Source organism: Ictalurus furcatus, chromosome 9, assembly GCF_023375685.1.
Source record: "Ictalurus furcatus strain D&B chromosome 9, Billie_1.0, whole genome shotgun sequence".
Taxonomy (NCBI): Eukaryota; Metazoa; Chordata; class Actinopteri; order Siluriformes; family Ictaluridae; genus Ictalurus; species Ictalurus furcatus.
Window position 1 is genome coordinate 6,105,263 of NC_071263.1, and position 19,754 is coordinate 6,125,016.

Below are 19,754 nucleotides of genomic sequence, written 5' to 3' on the forward strand. Positions count from 1 at the left end.
ATGCTCTAACCACCTCTGGAAATACCATACAAGTTATAATTATGAAAATACAAACATTATAGCATTGCATCATTAATCCCTACATTCTGTTTTCATTAATTGATGACTTTGACTTGGCTTAACTAATCAGCCAAATTATTTAATAATTTGGGCATTGTTAGTTCAGGGGTTAAGACATTGGACTTCTGGATTAGAAGGTTAATATATATAAGAGGAAGTCTGTTTAAAGACGTTTAAACAGACCTGCAGTATGAGAACTTAATATGCTGAAACCTCAGGACACCAGTTATGTAGTTAAGTAGTTTATCATCATACCTGACAGATAGCCAATCATCTGCCTATCTAGGCTGTTGAACTGCTGTCTGTATTTAAGCCGGGATGCCTGCGGCACAGCCCAGTCCAAGGGGCTGCTTTGAGGAGAGCTGCTGGCTAAAGATGTTGTGGAAGAAGAGTTCGAGCTGGGAGAGAGTACAGTGTGTTTAATTAAGCATATTCATTTCACAAAATACAATTTTGCTAAAATTAACACATGGCACAACAGTCCTGTTAATCCAATGCACAGGCTATTTTTGTTTTGTTTTTATTTTGCTCTATCATACATGGTCATAACGCACACAAAAACACAGACACACACACACACCAGTCCATCACAAGCCACTGTGCATACCCCCATTCACACCAACACTGTTAGATCATCTCACCTGCTGGAACTCAGGTCCAGGAGAGCTGATGTCTTGGCAGTGGAAGAAAACCCCATTTGAGAGGAAGTGAAGTAACTGTTCAGTGGGAGAGCTATGAACACATACAGATTTAAAGAAGATTCAGTACCCAAAATGCTTAAACATGCAACAAGGTGCTACTAAATGGACTGTGGTGATTCAAATTATGACCTACCATTAGTAAGAGAAACAGGAGTGGGCTGTATTATACCCACAGGTCCATTGGCCTGAGCGGGAGCATTAATGGTGGGCATTATTGGCATGGTCAGTCCAGTGGGCATCATGGGAGTCATGCCCTGCATAGGACTTATGGAGGGCAGTGGCATGGGGGTAAGAACAGGCATAGTGGGCACCATGGGTATGTTTTGCATGGATCCCATCCCTCGAAAAAACATTCCAATCCAAAAGTTCAATTAATAGTCAATATGAAGACAACATGAGACCAAACAATGTTTGAATTACTATATACCTGCAAAGATTATGGAAAAGAATTCTTATGAAAAAGAAATGATATTATGCTACGTGCTACAGTACCTACTACCATTCAATCACTGTTATTCATATTAGCATGAGTATGAGTCTTTCAGAAAAACAAGGATTACAAGATAGTTGCAAAAACATTCCTACCCACTAAATGAAAGGCAGTCTTGCAATGCCTATGCAATTGGATATTTGTCTGTTATGCCCTTCCAAGTTTGATAACTATAGCTTTCAATGAACAAATGTTTTAGCCACTTTTAAGCCCTCCTTCAGTGACACTTTCTGTTATATGCTGTGGTTCAGTGAGACAGCTAGGAGGCCTCAATTTGTGCACCTGGATTCTACCACCTTGACCATAACACAGCCAAAAGTAGAAACCTAAATGTAGCTGTTAAAGCAAGGATAAAAATATGTTGGTTCAACTTTCAATGCAATGCTGAGGCAATAATAATATCTTACTGTATATAAAACCAAGTTTCAGGAGGCTGAAAACATGAACTACTTAAAACTTCTATTCCTAATTCCTTTAATATTATTTTTTTTAAAAACCAAACAAACAAAAAAAAACAACTATGATAAAGTTAAAATGCATTTTGTTCAAAATAAGGAGGGTAATTTGTGGATACATTGGCAGCTTACCAAGTGGTGTTAGTGGCATGGTAGGAGCAGGTACTGGTGGCTGTTTCATGATGATAGGCAGAGCTGAAGGAAGATTCTGACCCTGCAACTTCATCTTAATCAGTTTCATAGCAATAGAGAACTCCAAACGGTCCATTTTCCCATCCCTGTTCATGTCAGCCAGAGCCCTGCAGGGATACACAGTACACAATACATGATCAGAAAATGTCCATTCTGATCAGTAGACCTTAATAGAAAACAATAAAATTACTATCGAAAAAACACTACCTACTTTGTTCAAGTTTTTGACCAAAAAATAAATAAATAAATAAATCTCATTTTCTGGCTAAAATTTATCTGGAATGCATAAATATTTTGGAGCAGTGGCCAGTGGCAAATCCTCGTTTTTATACATCATTGCAGCGCTGGATCAGCATTTATGTTACTTCACTATTAGAACACAACTAGTCTAGTTTTCATAATATTTAGGAAAGAAAAAAGAAAACCACATTTAATCTTTAAGGAATTAATCACTTCCAAACTCCATTATCACTAACCTTTATTCTATATCTACAGGAACTGTCAATGTTGACTACAAATTGAAAAATCCAGTTATACAGTATAATATAATATCAATCTGTCCATTTTCTGTACCACTTATCCTACACAGGGTTGCGGGGAGCCTGAAGACAAACCCAGGGGAATCGGGACACAAGGCGAGGGAAAACCCATCGCAGGGCACAATCGCACAAACATTCACAAGCTATGAACAATTTAGAGATAACAATCAACCTACATCAAATGTCTTTGGACTGGGGAAGAAAACAGGAGTGCCTAGAGGAAACCCCTGAAGCACAGGGAGAACATGCAAACTTCACACACATAAGGTGAAGGCAGGAATTGAACCCCCAACCCCACAGGGGTGAGGCAAACGTGCTAACCACTATGCCCTGATAATCTAATCTAATCTAATCATCATATTATACTATACTATAATATAATGTACACCAATCAGCCATAGCATTAAAACCACTGACAGGTAAAATGAATAACATCGATTATCTTGTTACAGTGGCACTTCTCAAGGGATGGGATATATTCAGCAGCAAGTGAACAGTCAGTTCTTAAAGTTGATGTGTTGTAAGCAGGAAAAATGAGCAAGCCTTAGGATCTGAGCAACTTTGACAAGGGCCAAATAGTGATGGCTAGACGAATGGGTCAGAGCTTCTCTGAAACGGCAGGTCTTGTGGGGTGTTCCCACTATGCAGTGGTTAGTACCTACCAAAAGTGGTCCAAGGAAAAACAACCAATGAACCAGCGACAGGTCCACGTGAGACCAAGGCTCACTGATGTGTGTGGAGAGCGAAGGCTAGCCCATCTGGTCCGATCCCATGGAAGAGCGACTGTAGCACACATTGCTGAAAAAAGTTAATGCTGGTTATGATGGAAAGGCGTCAGAAGACATTGCACTGCAGCTTGCTGCGAATGGGGCTGCGTAGCCTCAGACTGGTCAGAGTGCCACTGTTGACCCCTGTCCACTGCTGTAAGCAGCTACAGTGGGCACATGTGCATCAGAACTGGAACAGTAGAGCAATGGAAGAAAGTGGCCTGGTGAATAACGTTTTCCTTCACATCATGTGGATGGCCAGGTGTGTGTGTGTGTCACTAATCTGGAGAATAGATGGCACAAGGATGCACTATGGGAAGAAGGTGGTCACATGCGCTATGTTCTTCTGGGAAACCTTGGGTCCTGGCATTCATGTGGATGTTATTTTGACATGCATCACTTACCTATACATTTCTGTAGACCAAGTACAACTTTTCATGGCAACAGTATTCCTTAATGACAGTGGCCTCTTTCAGCAGGATAATGCACCCTGCCACACTGTAAAAATGTTCAGGAATGGTTTGAGTAACATGACAAAGGGTTCAAGGTGTTGACTTTGAGATCTCAAGCCAATCAAGCATCTGTGGCATATGATGGACAAATAAGTCTGATCCATGGAGGCCCCACCTAACAACTTGCAGGACTTAAAGGATCTGTTGCTAACGTCTTGGTGCCAGATACTACAGCACACCATCGGAGGTCTTGTGGAGTCCATACCTTGACAGGTCAGTTATTTTGGTTGCAAAAAGGATACCCACACAATATTAAGCAGGTGATTATAATATTATGGCTGATGAAACGAAGATAAATAATGTCAGAGCATTTTCCATCTTCAATGTGAAAAAATATATAAAGATTAAGTGAAAAACAATGGGAAACATTTTACAGAAAAATAGGGGGGAAAAGTCACAATAACCTGGTTGCATAAGTGTGCACACCCTTAAACTAATACTCTGTTGAAGCACCTTTTGAATTTATTACACCACTCAGTCTTTTTGGGTAAGAGTCTGTCAGACTGGCACATTTGATTTGGCAAAATTTTCCACCTCTTTCTAGCAAAAACATTCTCAATCCATCAAATTGCAAGGGTCATCTCCTGTGCACAGCCTGCTTCAGGTCACCCCACAGATTTGTTGCTGGATTCAGGTCTGGGCTCTGGATAGATCATTCAGAAACAAAGCTTCTTTTAATTAAGCCATTCCTTTGTTGATTTAGATGCATGCTTTGGGTCAATGTCATGCTGAAAGGTGAAATTCCTTTTCATCTGCAGCTTACTAGCAGATACCTGGTAGTAGGTTTGCACTAAAGTCGACTGATATTTGTAGCTATTGATGATTCCCTCCACCTTGAACCCCAGTTGTGGCTGAAGAAAAGCAGCCCTAAAGCACGATAGTGTCGTCACCACCATGCTTCATGCACCATGCTTTTTTTTTTTTTTTTTACATATTTGGACAAGCAAACATTTGATCCTCCTTGAAACAGTGCCTATTAATAAAGGTGATGCACTACCAAATGACAAAACTGATATTTTTTAATAATTTTCACAATTTAAATTAACAAAAAACAGATCATCACATGGAAAAAGTAAGTATACCCCAATGTTCATCACACCTTCAAATCCATAAAATTACAATCAGGTGTTCAAGATTGGGTGCCAGTGTTCAGAACCTGCTTAGGGAGTGCAGGTGGAACCCGTCTTATTTAAACCTCTCACATCTAGTGCCTGGGGTTCCCTTTGCTATTGAGGTGTGTGGTGTCATGGCAAGTTCTGTAAGGCCTTCAGAAGAAAGGTTCTAGATACCTGTGTGTCTTGCAAGGGATTTAAAAAGATCTCCAAATTATCTGAAATGCATAATTCTGTATGGAAAACAATCTACATGTGGCACAGATTTCAAAAGACTACCAATTTGTCCAAGACTGGCCAATTCAGCCCAGGAGCATTCCATCTGATGCAAAAATAAGTCTCCAGGAACTCCAAAATTACATCACAGGATCTGCTAGTAAGTCTTGCAACCATTGCTGTCAAAGTGAATGCTTCTACAATCAAAAAGAGATTGCACAAATTTGACCTGCATGGGAGACGTGCCAAGAAAAAGCCTTTGGAAGACTACTAGGCAAAAACCAGGCCTTTTGGAATAATGTGTCCAGAGACAAAAGAGTCAAAGATAGAGTTGTTTGGTCACAGTAATGGCAAACATGCTAGGCGCTGACCAAAGACAGCTTTTCAGGAGAAGCACCTCATACTAAGCCTCAGGGACTGGACAGCTTGCATTCAATGATTCAACTATAAATTCTGCATCATATCAAAGAGTGCTTGAAGATAATCTGTCAGAAAGTTGAAGGTGAACCAAAAGTGGACATTTCAACAGGATCATGATCCTGAGAAAACTAGCAAATCCACCAAGGAATGGCTCAAAATGAAGAAATGGAGGGTTATGGAATGGCCTAGACAAAGCCCAGATTTGAATCCCATTGAAATGTTATGGGGGATTTGAAACGGGTAGTACAGCCAAGAAAACCCTCAAAGATCTTGCAACTGAAAGAATATTGCATGGAAAAGTGGTCAAAATTCCAGCAAACCAATGTCAGAGACTGGTGGACAATTATGCAAAATGCCTACAAGAAGTTATTTCTGCTAAAGGGGGGCAATACTAGCTTCTGAGGCCAATAGTGTACTTACATATACCAGAGAAGAATATCACATCTACTGATATTTAGGTTGAATAAATGATTGAAAAACTAAATTTCCAAGTGGTTTTGTTCCAGTATATCAACTTTATTAATAGGCACTGTTTCAAAGACAATGTTTGCTTGTGCAAATATGTCATAAAAGCCAACAATTTCCATGGGGTGTACTTTTTCACATAACTGTACCATGCATGCTTTGTAAGCTCTTTGCAGACCATGGATTCAGCAGACCATGGATTCAGCAGCCAGATGAAACCAAGATGATGTGAAGAAAATCCTACACAAACAGCTGGTCTTTATTTGGGGTTAATCAGAATGAATGTGATTGGTTCATTCTGAACACAGCTACATCCCTAATTATAAAACGGTGTGCACACTTATGCAACCAGATTTTTGTCAATTTTTTATTTTTCCATAAAATATTTTGATTGTTTTTCACTTAATTTTTATACGTCGTAATGTCACATTGAGGGTGGAGAAAGTTCTGATTTATCTTGGTTTAATTTTCTGATGGCAATAATTTGTTATATCTGTGACTATAAAATTATTGCCTGATTAATATTAAAATTCAATCAAATAACAAACCTCTAAAGCAATTAAAATATCCAACTTGTAAAGGAATTGACAGTGCTAGTGTACATGTACAGAGTACAGTAAACAGTTTAACTAAACAGAGCACTCAAATTTTTCATCATGTACTTTTCAGTTTGAAAATGTGCAATTTCTCTTTTAGGTTTAATTTCTAACTAAGACCAGTTACTTTGAAGTGGACCAGTATGTGCTTAAACAATGAATCCCCACATGCCTTTTCTCTGCTACACTAGGCTATCATCTGAAATATAATCCCTGTGCTTTTTAATAGCATTGTAAAAGTATAGTATTAATATTTGTAGCATTTCGAAACTAGAATCCACAAAAATAAAGTACATGGAAATAAATTCTTTATAATAATGGTTAGTAAAAATCCCCTGGAATCCCATCTGTATTTCAGGTGTACCTAATGGGGTTATGAGCCCAAGACTGAAGACCTATGACTTAAGGGTATACAAGGTCCATGTGTTCGGTCTCATTCAGGAGTGTTTCATGGACTGCTAGGTAACAGTAGTCAGGTAGTGAAAAGGCCGATTCTGCAGGGTTGATTTGCACACATCTAGCACACACTTGACTTTTTGCATAAAAGTCAAACAACTCCCTTCCAGAGGGATTGGCTTCTGTAGATTGGAGGGACTACACAAAGACTAGCAGTGAACTTGTTAAAGCATTGCAAGTACATACTACATGGAATGCAATATGGGAAGTTCTCACTAGTGCGTCTGCATTCAGGGCATCTGGTGGAAATGCACTATTGGCTACAGGCCTGGAAGTCGGTCAGATGGAAGGGAATGCGTGTTACTCAGAGAAGACAATGTCAGTAAGAGAAAGCATTCTTAGCATAGCATCGCTTAGCATTCTATGCAAAAATACATCTAATACACAAACACAGCAGAAGAGGATGAAAAGAGCCTATACCAGCTTTGGAGGACACGATACCTGTGCCTCCTTCTGTAGTCACAAACTACTAAGTGTTTAGCTCAATACTGGGTATATGTGGTCCAACATGTGTACGAGGTAAAAAGAAGAAACAGGAAAGATGGCTGATGGACAGTGGTATTTAATGCAAATTCTGCAATCATCACTTCACTTCTCAGTTGGAAGGTGTTGGCATGTGTGCACTAGGGATGTCACGATACCAAAAATCTAGTAGTCGGTACCGATACCACCAAAAGTACACATACTCGATACCAAAGTCGATACCACAGTGTGGTATAAAAATAAAATTTTATTTTAAAAAAAATTTAAACTAAAAACTCCTGGTGGACATCCTCTCTGGCTAATACTGGCAAAAAGAGAGAGGGGGATATTTTAGTTATCAAACACTGTCTGACACTGACTAATAAAACAGTGGAGGCTACAAGCAAGGTGCACTCCTAAACGCGCTCGCTCGCTCACACACACACCCCTTATACTCTGAATGCAAGCATTAGTTTAAATTCACTGATATGGTTGCAGGCCAAAAAGATTTATTAAAACCATTAACATTTCAATAATTATTTGTGACATTAGGTGACAGGACACTGAATGGCGATGCATGGTGGCCCATTAGGAGGTAGTTTATAACATTGCATTAGCGTCGTTAACAAATAACTGGCTATCACAAACATTACATGGAGCATAACGTTAGCTGGTTTCACGGCCACAATGCCAGCTGCCTTAAACAAACATAATATAGGACCGTCTTTCAGGTGCTTCGCCAAATTCCAGGTGTTTCCTCGCTTTGTTTGAAATGAAGGATAGCGTCAGTTGCACACCGGCTTCAGAGCATCAATTATATGTTTGTTGTCATCCGGCTTGAAAGTGAAACATTTCCATATTTCACTCTTTACCACCTTTCCTCTTGACGAGTCGGGGCGGAGCTAAATTTGTCGCCATCTTCTATAGTTTTTCCCTGTGTGTTTGTAGGCGTTCTTCTTCTTCTTTACCACTTGTGGACCGACTAAAACACTTACGCGTATTTGCTGCCCCCTTCAGTTCCGGAAGAATTGCAACCTCAGTACCTTCATTACCAATGGTACCTACGCTACTGCAGAAAAACAAGTACCGTCACCTTTTAAGAATGTTAGTACCGAAGTATCGGTTCTCGTGACATCCCTAGTGTGCACACATGCATAAGGAGGTATCAAGATGATTCTAACCACCAATGGCCAAGGGATGAAACAACAAAGAATCTTAAGTTGATCGTTCTTTTTTCTATCCATTTTTTAAAATTTTGTATATGTAATCATTGGTTTTCAAACTGACTGAATTTTAAATATAATCGGGTATTTTCCTAAATATCACTTCCAGTTGGAGGAATGAGAAGGAATATAAAAAAAATAATAATACAATACATGTTTAACACACATAAAACAAAAAATGAGGGAATCAGAACTACCAAGCAAACAGCACTGGTCTGTAGTTTACAAATCAATATGGACCACCGATTTTCACATTGGAGCATTACTAGATTCCATGTGAAGTGAACTCTGGTTTCATGCAAAGCACAGGAACACTAATATAATTCATGGAACTGCCCAAAGAACGTGTCGAGTTTTTTATGTTCCAGAATACTGCTATCACAGAATACTGAATTTTCATGTACATGACTAGTTTTGCTAATTGGTTTGCTTACATAAGAGGCCAACACAAATGCAAACATAATTCACTAATTTTAACACCTGTTACAAGCTACAGATCATAAGAACATGAAAAAAGCTTTCTCTTTTTAAGGAATTTTGTTTAGCATAGAGTGCTCACCAGATCTCAGCCAACACAGAGGAAGGGAGGCCTGACTGCAAGAAGAAACCTCGTGCCTTGTCCCCTATGTACAAAAAAGACATAAGGAAAAAAGGGAGACAGACTTCAAGCATTCATCAACAGCATGGAATACATCCTGAGAACACTTAACTTTTAACCTCTCTACTACATACATGTAGGCATACAGACCTTTGTATCCTAGAAACCCAAAGAGAGCTAGACATTTATAGCAAAAAATCTTTAAACAAATGAAGAATACAATCCTACATACCAGTCACAAAACCCTGCACTGGGGAGAGGGTGTCAAATTTCTGATCATGTTTATCCCTTTCCTCTGGACTTATAGCCCATATACTGCGGCCACCTGAGTACAATGAATACAAGGGAGAAAATACAAGTTAGAAAAGAAAGCGAGAAGAAATTTTGTTCAATAAAAATGCGTGTAAATCCAGTGTTGCACAATTAATGCAAACAAATCTTCTATGTGGATGATTCTGTGAAATCAATATGTTAATATTGTTCATCATCAGCAAGTATGCAAAAGGCCCTGTCAGAAGTACATAATCACATGCATCTATCAGTTAAGGCATGTTTTAGGGGGCCAAGCACCAAAGGTGAGTAGGTAGCCTTTACTGATTGTATGTTGTTTATTGTTATTATTATACTTGTGGGGCACGGTGGCTTAGTGGTTGGCAAATTTCTGTCACACATCCAGGGTTGGGGGTTCGATTCCTGCCTCTGCCCTGTATGTGTGGAGTTTGCATGTTCTCCCTGTGCTTTGGGGGTTTTCTCCAGGTACTCTGGATTCCTCCCCAGTCCAAAGACGTGCATTGTAGGCTGATTGGCATTTCTAAATAGTCTGTATTGTGTGTGTGTGCGATTGTGCCCTGCGATGGGTTGGCAGCCCATCCAGGGTGTCCACTGTCTTGTTTTCCAAGTCCCCTGGGATAGGCTCCAGGCTTCCTGTGACCCTGTGCAGGATATGCGGTACAGAAAATGGATGGATGGATGGATGATTACACTCTCTATGGGAGTTTATGGCAGCTCACAGAATGCTTTGCATCCTTTTTTATGAAACTTGAATACACCCATCAACAGACCTCCAACAGGAAATGGGGGCATATCTTAGCAACTGTTTGACATATTTTGACCAAACATTGTAGAAGTACCTCGTCCTAAGGGTCTCCAACGCTACAATTTTTCCTAAACTCACCTTTAGGTGGCAAATTTGAAAAGCTACTTATAACTTTTGAACCACCTTACAGCAAATCTCAACAAACCAACAAGTCTTGTTTCTACTGATTCCCTTGAAGGAACTGAGTGCTGGTGATCTAAGGAATTTGTGTTTTCTCAAACAGAAAGTTGGCAATAAAAATAAATAAATAAAAACTTTTTCCCCCCCAGAAGATCTCCTACAATTTTTGTCTAATAACCATGAAATTTGATAGAGAGAATTGGTTTCTTGTTTCTCAGATTTTTGATATGATGGATGCAGGGTTTCCCCTACTATAGAAAGGCTTAGGTGCAGCACCAAAGTGTCTTTACAGAGCACCTTAAGACAAATTAATGTAAAAAGGCATTTAGGGTGACATATCAGAATGAATGTAAAAAAAAATAACGGTGAGAGTTGTGTGTGCTGACAAAAAGCTAAAAAGAACTTAAAAATTTCCTTTGAATAATTACCCTAGGGAAAACCCTAGGATGGTTAATCCATAATGCACAAAGAATTTGAGTGAAGTCACCAAACAGGAAGTGATTGCATATCTCAGCAATGATCTGCAAATTTTGGTCAAAATCTTTCATGAGTAAATGACCATGCCTTATGGGACTCCAAGAAGTTTAGTCTAAATTCCCTCTAGGGGGGCACTAAAATTCACAAATTAGTAAAAACGCCTCATAACTTTTCAGGACCAACTTGACCTTTTTCCTAAGTGTTAATCCCAGAGGCTTCTGGTCTTTTTCAGTCACTAAAGGGTGGGAACAGAAAGTTCTTACCCCCTTAATTGCTGCTTGCAGCTATATTTAAAATTTGCACTGGTATTCAGTACCTGAGGGATGCTGGATGTCAGTAAGCATTTAGCGTTTACAAAAAATTTAAGCAATTTATCACTACTTTTAGTTTTTTACTTTGAGTTTAAAGTCTTTTAACTTTTGAAAAAACTTTTCCAAAGAAATTGTAAAACTGCAACCTTTTAAAGCTATCACCTGTTAATAATGCTGTGTTTGACAAGTCAACATTATCAGTACTTAAATCCTGAGGCTATTTACTGCTGACTGTGTGAGAGCAGTTCAGTGGTTGGGGTTATAGCAGTATGCTGCAGTGCTTTACTAATAGATCTGGCAGGGTGACAAAAAAGTATGTCCTTGTGAAATCTTTAGACTGCAGCTCATTTATAACTTTTGTATACACATATATACAGACACAAGCCATAGTTTTACCATTCATGGTTGCAGGTGGGGGTGTGGGGAAACAGGAAAAGTAGTCCTGGTCCTTGACTGAACTTGCTAGCTCAGGCACCCTGACTCTAAATATGAGAGAGAGAGAGAGAGAGGTTATAAAGCAGGTTACAGGTTATAAATCCTGACCAATGGGTTCTATGCCTCCAATCTGCAATCAGACAGGAGGAAGACAAAACAGGAGAATATTCTCAGATATGTTACTGTATCACAACCACTTTGAAACAGACACAAGACACCAATAAATATGTTAAATTGCAGATGGAGAACAATAAGTTAATCTCTTAACAGTTGTCTCTCCCCAGAGTTGTCTTAATTACCACTAAGAGAAAGATATTCTCATATACAGTAGCTGTTTTCAGCTTATGTAGAACAAATGAGGTTTTGGGACTTTAGTAATTTAGCAAGCCTTAACCAAGATAAATATGCAGTGTTTTGTAAATGTACAGTCACCTCCGAAAGTAGTGGACCGACAAGGCCCATTATTTTGTTTTTGCTATACACAGAAGACATTCAGGTTTGAGAGGAATATGAGATGACAGGGCATTATTTAAGCTTTCATCTCTCTAGATGTGTTAAACAACTTCATGGCACCTTCTGTTTGAACCCAGCCATTTTTCAACTGATCAAAAATATTGAAACATGTGAATGACAGGTTTTTCTTGTTGCCCAGCTGTGCCCTGTTTGTTTGTTTGTTTGTATTTGGGTTTATTGAACTACCAGCTTCAATGGCTATTTCATGGCAAATACAGATATTTATCAGACATTCAATAAAACTCAACTTAAAAAGTCAAACATTTCTGTAGAACATAACTTTATAAAAGGTTTTCCTGGGTCCATCTTACAAATAATCTTTCAAAATTTGTCCTGACAAAAGGTATTGTCTCATGACATTACATTTTTTATGGTCAAGGGAGTGTTAAAATATTGACATTTTGGTGGTTCTTTGCCCTTCAATACCCCGATTGCAAATCATGCTTATTGTCAAAATTTACAGACTTTCAGCTGTTTGCAATGAACAAATCAAACAAAAGCAAATGAAATAGTTCAACACAACGGATGCTTCAAGTGGTTTCCCAAAATTCAACTGAAAATGCAACTTATGATTTCTCCAGTCTTAAAATTGGAGAATAGAATCCCGCACAACAGCACAAATATGCAAACACACCTGATACAACTAATCAAGGGCTTCATTAGTTGCCCCAGGTGTGCAACTAGTGAAGTTGAAGTTAAACATTTATTTTGAAATTGATGCATGACACACTTTCCAAAAAAGTTGGGATGGGGATTTAGGACTAATAGCAATGTAACAAGTTGAAATAAGAAGGTAATGTGAAACAGGTGAAGCAATCGTCTAATCACAGAATATAAGGAGTCTCCAAAAATGGCCTAGTCCTTAAAGAGTAATGATGGACTTCTTTGGGCTCGGTCTCATCTGAGATGGACAGTAGCACAGTGGAACTGTGTTTTGAGGTGCGACAAGTCAACATTTCAAATAGTTTTTGGACAAGACAGCCGTCGTGTTCTCCGGGCCAATTAATTAATTAATTAATTAACCATTAATGCAGAAATATATGTACACATTTTGGAGCAACATATGTTGCCATCCTGAGCAGGACAATGCCAAACCACATTCTGCCCAGATTACAAGGTTTCTGCCTGGATTGCATGGTTGCATATGCAGAGAGTGCGGGTGCTAGCATGGCCTGCCTGCAGTCCTGACCCGTTATGAAGCGCAAAATAAGGCAATGAAGGCCCTGTACAGCACAGCTGAAGAAATGCATAATGAATGAATGGGGGAAAATTCCACTTGCTAAACTTAACCACTAGTGTCTTCAGCACCCAAACACTTAATTAGTGTTATTAAAAGAAAAGGTGATGCTACACAGGGGTAAACAGTCGACTGCCCCAGCTTTTTTGGAACGTGTTGCAGTCATCAGATTTGAAATGAGTGTATATTTTCAAAAATAACTTAACATAGTAAAACATCAAATAAAGTATTAAAAATGTGTTTTCAATATAGTACAGGGTGGAGGGAATTTTCAAATTACTTTGTTGTTTTGCATTTTCCATACTGTCCCAACTTTTTCGGAATTGGGGTTGTACTTCCATAAATTATTGCAGCATTTCTCCGAACTAGCCCAATAATTAACACCACAGTATATAGGTACCTCTTTACCTAGTGCCAGTATCAACCTCATGGTCTCTAAATTGAAATATTATGGCATTATGACCACTCACAGATGAAGCAAATAACAACAATTATCTCATAACAATGGCACATGTCAAGGTCTGGGGTATATGCTTTATGGCCATATGTTTGTGGGCATCTGACCTGTATAGTATATCTTTGTATATTGTAGAATTACAATTTCCCTTCACTGGAACTGAGGCCCAAACTTGTTCCAGCATGACAACACCCTGTGCACATAGCAAGGTGAAGACATGGTTTGGTAAGGTTGGTGTGGAAGAACTGCAAACAGCCATCAGGGGTGCCAAATTTGGAGAGTTTGGTACCAACATCGGATAACTCTGAAACAAGGTTTCAGATAGTAAAATTTATTCTGTTAAGACCAAAGACTTAAAAAGAAGAAAAAAAATTCCCTTTTCCACTGCCTAAACTTTAAGGGCTATTTTCAGGTCTTTGAGATGCAGTCAGTCAATACGTTTACATGGACAACAATAATCCAATATTAAACCGATTAAGATGATACTCCGATTAAGAAACTAGCATGTAAACAGCGATTATTGATTACCTTAAACCGATTAAAGTCATACTCGAAGAAAACCCTAATCAAATTAACACGTGGAGTATTCCTGTTTAAGTTGCATTATGGAAGTGCATTACAGACATGTACACACCTTAATCACACTATTAACGTCGTGTGAGAGTTTCACCGCATTTTGCGACAGGACACGTACACACATGGCAGTGCTCAACAGTTTGAGGGCAAACAAGAGAGCATGGCTGCGTCCCAAACCGTGTACTTACCTGCTATATAGTAGACGAAATACACATATACATGGTAAGTATGTGGTTTCGGACGCAGCTTATGGCTTCAAGAAGTCGTCTATTTGCACGTACAGCATGACAAATAATTAACTGCACTTGAAGCTTTCGTAAATTAAAAATGAAACACCCAAAACTGTATACGGTACCATAACGAAGACAAACTGTATGTTGATATGTGAAATTCTGAAGGGAACGTCGGACGGCGTGGCGTGGGGACGTAACGACGTGTGCCATTAATCGAACTATGTTCCTATAACATGTACAACGGGAACATGAAAAGAATATTCTAAAAGCGACTCATATAAACACCTTAATCAGAATACTGTCTTATTCAGAAGAAGGTCAATAATTAGATGACTGCTGTCCATGTAAGCGTAGTCACTGTTAAAATATTGCTGAGACCTGGCAATCATGCATACCAGTTAAATTTTGTGCATCCTTACACCCATATTTATTTATAATTATTTATAAATATCAATAGGATATGAAAAAAATATTGTAATACAATTTTTAGACATGTAACCCAGCCCTACATTACAGCTAGAAATTAACTTAATTACAAATCCACAAAATAAGCACAGGGAAACAAAATGGTTCAGGGCCAAATGCTAATGTAAAATATAGTGTACCAGTAAAATAGAATTCACATAATTGCACATCACTAAAAGCAGAGACCAGAGTCCTTAAAGTCTTTGGTGACAGTCAGAATTCAGAAACCACCCTGTTTCTGCATGCCACTTTTCCATGTTATTTGCATATGACCATTTAAAATCCAAAGCCTGATGTTCTACAGTGTACAGCCTAAATTCAAAGGCTCAAAAGGTGAAATTAAGCAAAAAATCAAGACCGTTTAGACTAGTTTGTCTTCATTACACTGCTGCCACAAAGGCATTTTAAAAAATGTCTCTACAAAGAATAAAAGCAGAACAAACACAAAGTAAACATCGACGGCGACCGATTTTGAATACACAAAGCCACTGCCAGCTTGATTTGAGTTAACCCACTTTGTTTTAATGACGTGGGAGTCAAGAACATCAAAGATAGACCATGATATCATTTCTAACCAAATCCCACCCTCCCGTTGCACACTGTGTGTGTCTGAACAACCACAGAGGAATGATGAGGCAACAAAGCAAAAATGTCACAGGAAGTAAAACAGTTCCTGATCAGTACAGATGGCCTGTCACCCAAAAATTGCAGTCCATCTAGAAAATTCTACTTAATTAACATCATGATGCAACTTCTTTTGCAGTTTAGTCAAAAAGGAAAAAGTTCAAGAAGGTGAATTTTAAAAGAGCTGCCAAAATCCTGACTTTCTGCATTTTGCTTATTTTTTTCACTAGACTATTGAGACTACTAATATTATATATATATATATATATATATATATATATATATATATATATATATATATATATATATATATATATATATATATATATATATATATATCTCAAAAGAACTTTATTTCAAACTTTGACAGCATTTGCCAGAGAATTATGTTCTCCAGCATGATTAAACTCAATAAGGGCAAACAAAAGATTAAAATATCATTTCTCATCTAATTTCTGATTACACACAGCAATGACTAAGAACAGAATAAAAGGAACACTGCTTGCACCATTTTATAATCTGGCTCTAGTGAACTCCAGGTGAACTCCATGGATGAAGTCCACCACACCCTTCAGTTTCTTCTAGCTACTACAGATTTAATGGGTTACAGTACACTCGTGTCACTCAATCCTTAGTCTTACATCTGTTATAAAATAATTAGCTGTTTTTTCCCCCCATTCAGGTATAACAATTTTATCATCTCTACAAGATATTACACCGTTTACTAACAGGACTCACAGCACTGCGTGAATCAAATTTACAATGTGAAACAAGTTGCAATTCTACTTAAGATTTTGTCCATCCTTCATATCCACCCACAATGTGATGTGACAGAGAGAAAGACTGAACAACCAGGAAAACAGAGAACATGACTTTCTCTTGTGGTATTCACACTGGTTGCACGTGACCATGAACACAGTGTGATGTCACTCATCGCCTGAACATTGCGCTTTACTTGTATAGTCCCACCTTCAAAGTGCTGTCAATGGATCAGTCAGTAATCAAATTCAGACGGTAGTGTTACAGAGGCAAAAAATATTGGCAAAAAGATATTGGTATACTTAAGATGAATGAATAAGGTTGTGTAATTGAAGTGGCCCTAAACTATAACGGGATATATACTGGTGCCATGATCATTATATGGCGCCATACCACCCAACTACTACCACAATCAAATGCAATGACCTTAATAAAATGTCAAATCACTGCTGGATATTTATACAACGAATATATGGAAATGAAAGTGCAGTGAAAGAAGGGATCTAACCAAGCTATTCCATATATAGACAAAAAAAAATTTTTGTTTGTTTTTTTTAACACACACATTTAACACTTTTTATTACTAATCAAAAAAGGTGTTATATTTTGGCTCATGACAGGGTTTTGCAACATGCTTGTATAGTGAGTTCTAATGTATACTTTAAATTAGATCAATGTAATATGAGAGGTATGACACTGATTTTAGAAAAGGTAAGCTCCCTATAACTGATAGTCTGACCCTAATCCACTTAAAGGTGCATGAGGTCTGATCGTAAAAATGGCTGAAGTTGTGAAAAACAGATATTTGTTAAATGAGTGAAGTTGAATAATATTTGAATGATTTTTCTTTTTTGACTTATTGAGCCCACCCCCATTTCCACCCATGCACACTAAGCCCCGGCCCCAAATCTTATGGTGATTCAAATAGAGTTAGCATGCTAACTAGAGCTACCATTAGCAAGGACTGTCATGACATCACTTTCAAGCGCACTCGGACATTCAACTGCTTGAAAGCCAATTTATAACTCTATAAACATGCACCTTCTCTTAATGTGAAGGGGTGTTGGGGCGTGTCTATTAAATGGCTGACAAGAGGCTAATCCAAATACAAACAAACATTCAGGACCGGAAGAAAGGTTTCCAAACTCACTTGTAACACACTTGTTCTGGGACAATGACTTAAACTATTTGTTTATTATTTCTACATAATTTTACACATTTATACCAGTAAGAAGTGAAAAATATTGAATAACTGCACCTTTAACAGGTTTATCAGGAGGAAAGCAAATACTACAAACGGATATGAAACCTAATTACAGACTCACGATAAGGAATCGTTAATATATAGGCTGATACTGGTCATTACCCTGACACCGTCTATTTGGAAATTGCTAGTAACGATTTCACGGAAGCCACACGCACATACACAAATTATATATATATATATATATATATATATATATATATATATATATATATATATATATATACATACACACACACATACACACACATACACACACACATACACACACACACACACACACACACACACACACACACACACACACACACTCCACAAGCCAGCCAGACCCGTTTGCAACTTGCCTAGCAGGTTTCTTAAAGCATGCACCTAGACCTACCAAAACCCTGTGACGCTCCTTGCACATTTTGATGTGTTGAACACAATCTTCGCTGATGAGAAGCTGAACTGAAATAAGGCCCTGTCAATTACATTATTCCGCTTGATATATTTACGGCCCGACCATAATTTTGGGACACTGACGCTGCTTGTTTGAAATTAATCTAAGATGCAATGTTACCAACACCCAGTATACCTATATCCAATATTTAGCTATCATTTCAATTATTTGAAAGGATAACAATATACATCTCTAAAGCTAGCCATTTGATCATAGTAACACAGCTGCTGCTACTTACATTCCACAACGAAGGAGAAATGGACATTTTTGACTGTGTGTGATCCTATGGAGGTGTAAATATCTTCTTCAACGTCCTCTCATGTAAAGAAGCGATAAACAATACTGGTGAAGGTTGCCCTAATTCTTTTTCCTTTAAACCCTGACAACCTGTTGCGGAAAGCGCTGTCAGAGATACAACATGGCTGACGGCTCTGAGGTTCGCGGCCCTTCGCTGCAATCTGGTGTGGAAAGCCAGAAGGGTCAAAACTTCTAGACAACTTCTAGACGTTTGTTCAATGTCATTCACGGCGATCTGCTGTGGAAAGCAAGAAGGGCCAAAACGTCTAAACAATTGTGGTATATTCCACAGGGGTGTCCAATCTTATCTGGAAAGGGCTGGTTTTGTGGGTGCAGGTTTTCATTCCAACCAAGCAGAAGCCACACCTGAGTCTATTGAAAGCCAATATCAACTGATTAAACAGGTGGAATCAGCTGTGGCTCCTGCTTGGTTGGAATGAAAACCTGCACCCACACCGGCCCTTTGCGGATAAGTTTGGACACCCCTGAAAGCAAACTTCTCTTCACGTTTTGCCTTCAAACAACAGGAACAACAGCCTCATAATTTTTTAACCTATCTTTATTTAAACTTTATTGATGATAATAATAAATCTAACCTGATCTAGATAGCATGTTAGGCTAGTAAGTTTTCCATTGCTATGGTTACTGTGTGTGCCACACATGAGCCATTTTCTTTTTTATATCAGCACAAAAAAAGCATTCCACAGTCGCACAAATTTCTTATCAGTTTTCTGTGTCTTTGGACGCATATACGTTTGTACATATGTACTTGTACTCTGCTTAATGACAATAAAGTTGAATGTAATCTAATCTAAAACTAATATAGACCTGACAACAATGGAGAGAAATTCTAAAGGAGAATTTGTAGTTAGTTGAATGAGGACATTCTGTTTTCCAGATCTAATTTACTCGGCAAAGATTTGATTGATAATGTTAGCTGGATAACTGCTAAAAGAATGCTTACTTATAATAATAATAATAATAATAATAATAATAATAATAATAATAACAACAACAACAACAACAACTCCTTAGATTTATATAGCGCTTTTCTAGGCACTCAAAGCGCTTTACATAGCATGGGGGGAAATCTCCTCAACCACCACCAGTGTGTAGCATCCAACTGGATGATGCGATGGCAGCTATAGTGCATCAGAAGGCCCACACACCAGCTACTGGTTGAGAGG

The 19,754-nt window shown here is 38.3% G+C and overlaps 1 protein-coding gene across 2 annotated transcripts in view; it reads right to left on the minus strand.

Moving 5' to 3' along the window:
- The window catches only part of itsn2b (intersectin 2b), a 55,881-nt gene extending 37,160 nt beyond the window's left edge, over positions 1–18,721 (minus strand). Inside the window, exons 1-8 of one of the 2 annotated variants that reach the window (XM_053633631.1) lie at positions 18,509–18,721; positions 11,665–11,750; positions 9,497–9,589; positions 9,226–9,289; positions 1,839–2,005; positions 895–1,101; positions 702–792; positions 316–458 (exon numbers count right to left, since the gene is read on the minus strand). In XM_053633631.1, coding sequence (XP_053489606.1) covers positions 316–458; positions 702–792; positions 895–1,101; positions 1,839–2,005; positions 9,226–9,289; positions 9,497–9,589; positions 11,665–11,671 — 772 coding nt within the window. In that variant the 5' untranslated portion in view covers positions 11,672–11,750; positions 18,509–18,721. The remainder of the gene's footprint in view (positions 1–315; positions 459–701; positions 793–894; positions 1,102–1,838; positions 2,006–9,225; positions 9,290–9,496; positions 9,590–11,664; positions 11,751–18,508) is intronic. The other variant, XM_053633632.1, reaches the window with a different exon arrangement.
- Positions 18,722–19,754: the final 1,033 nt, after the last annotated feature.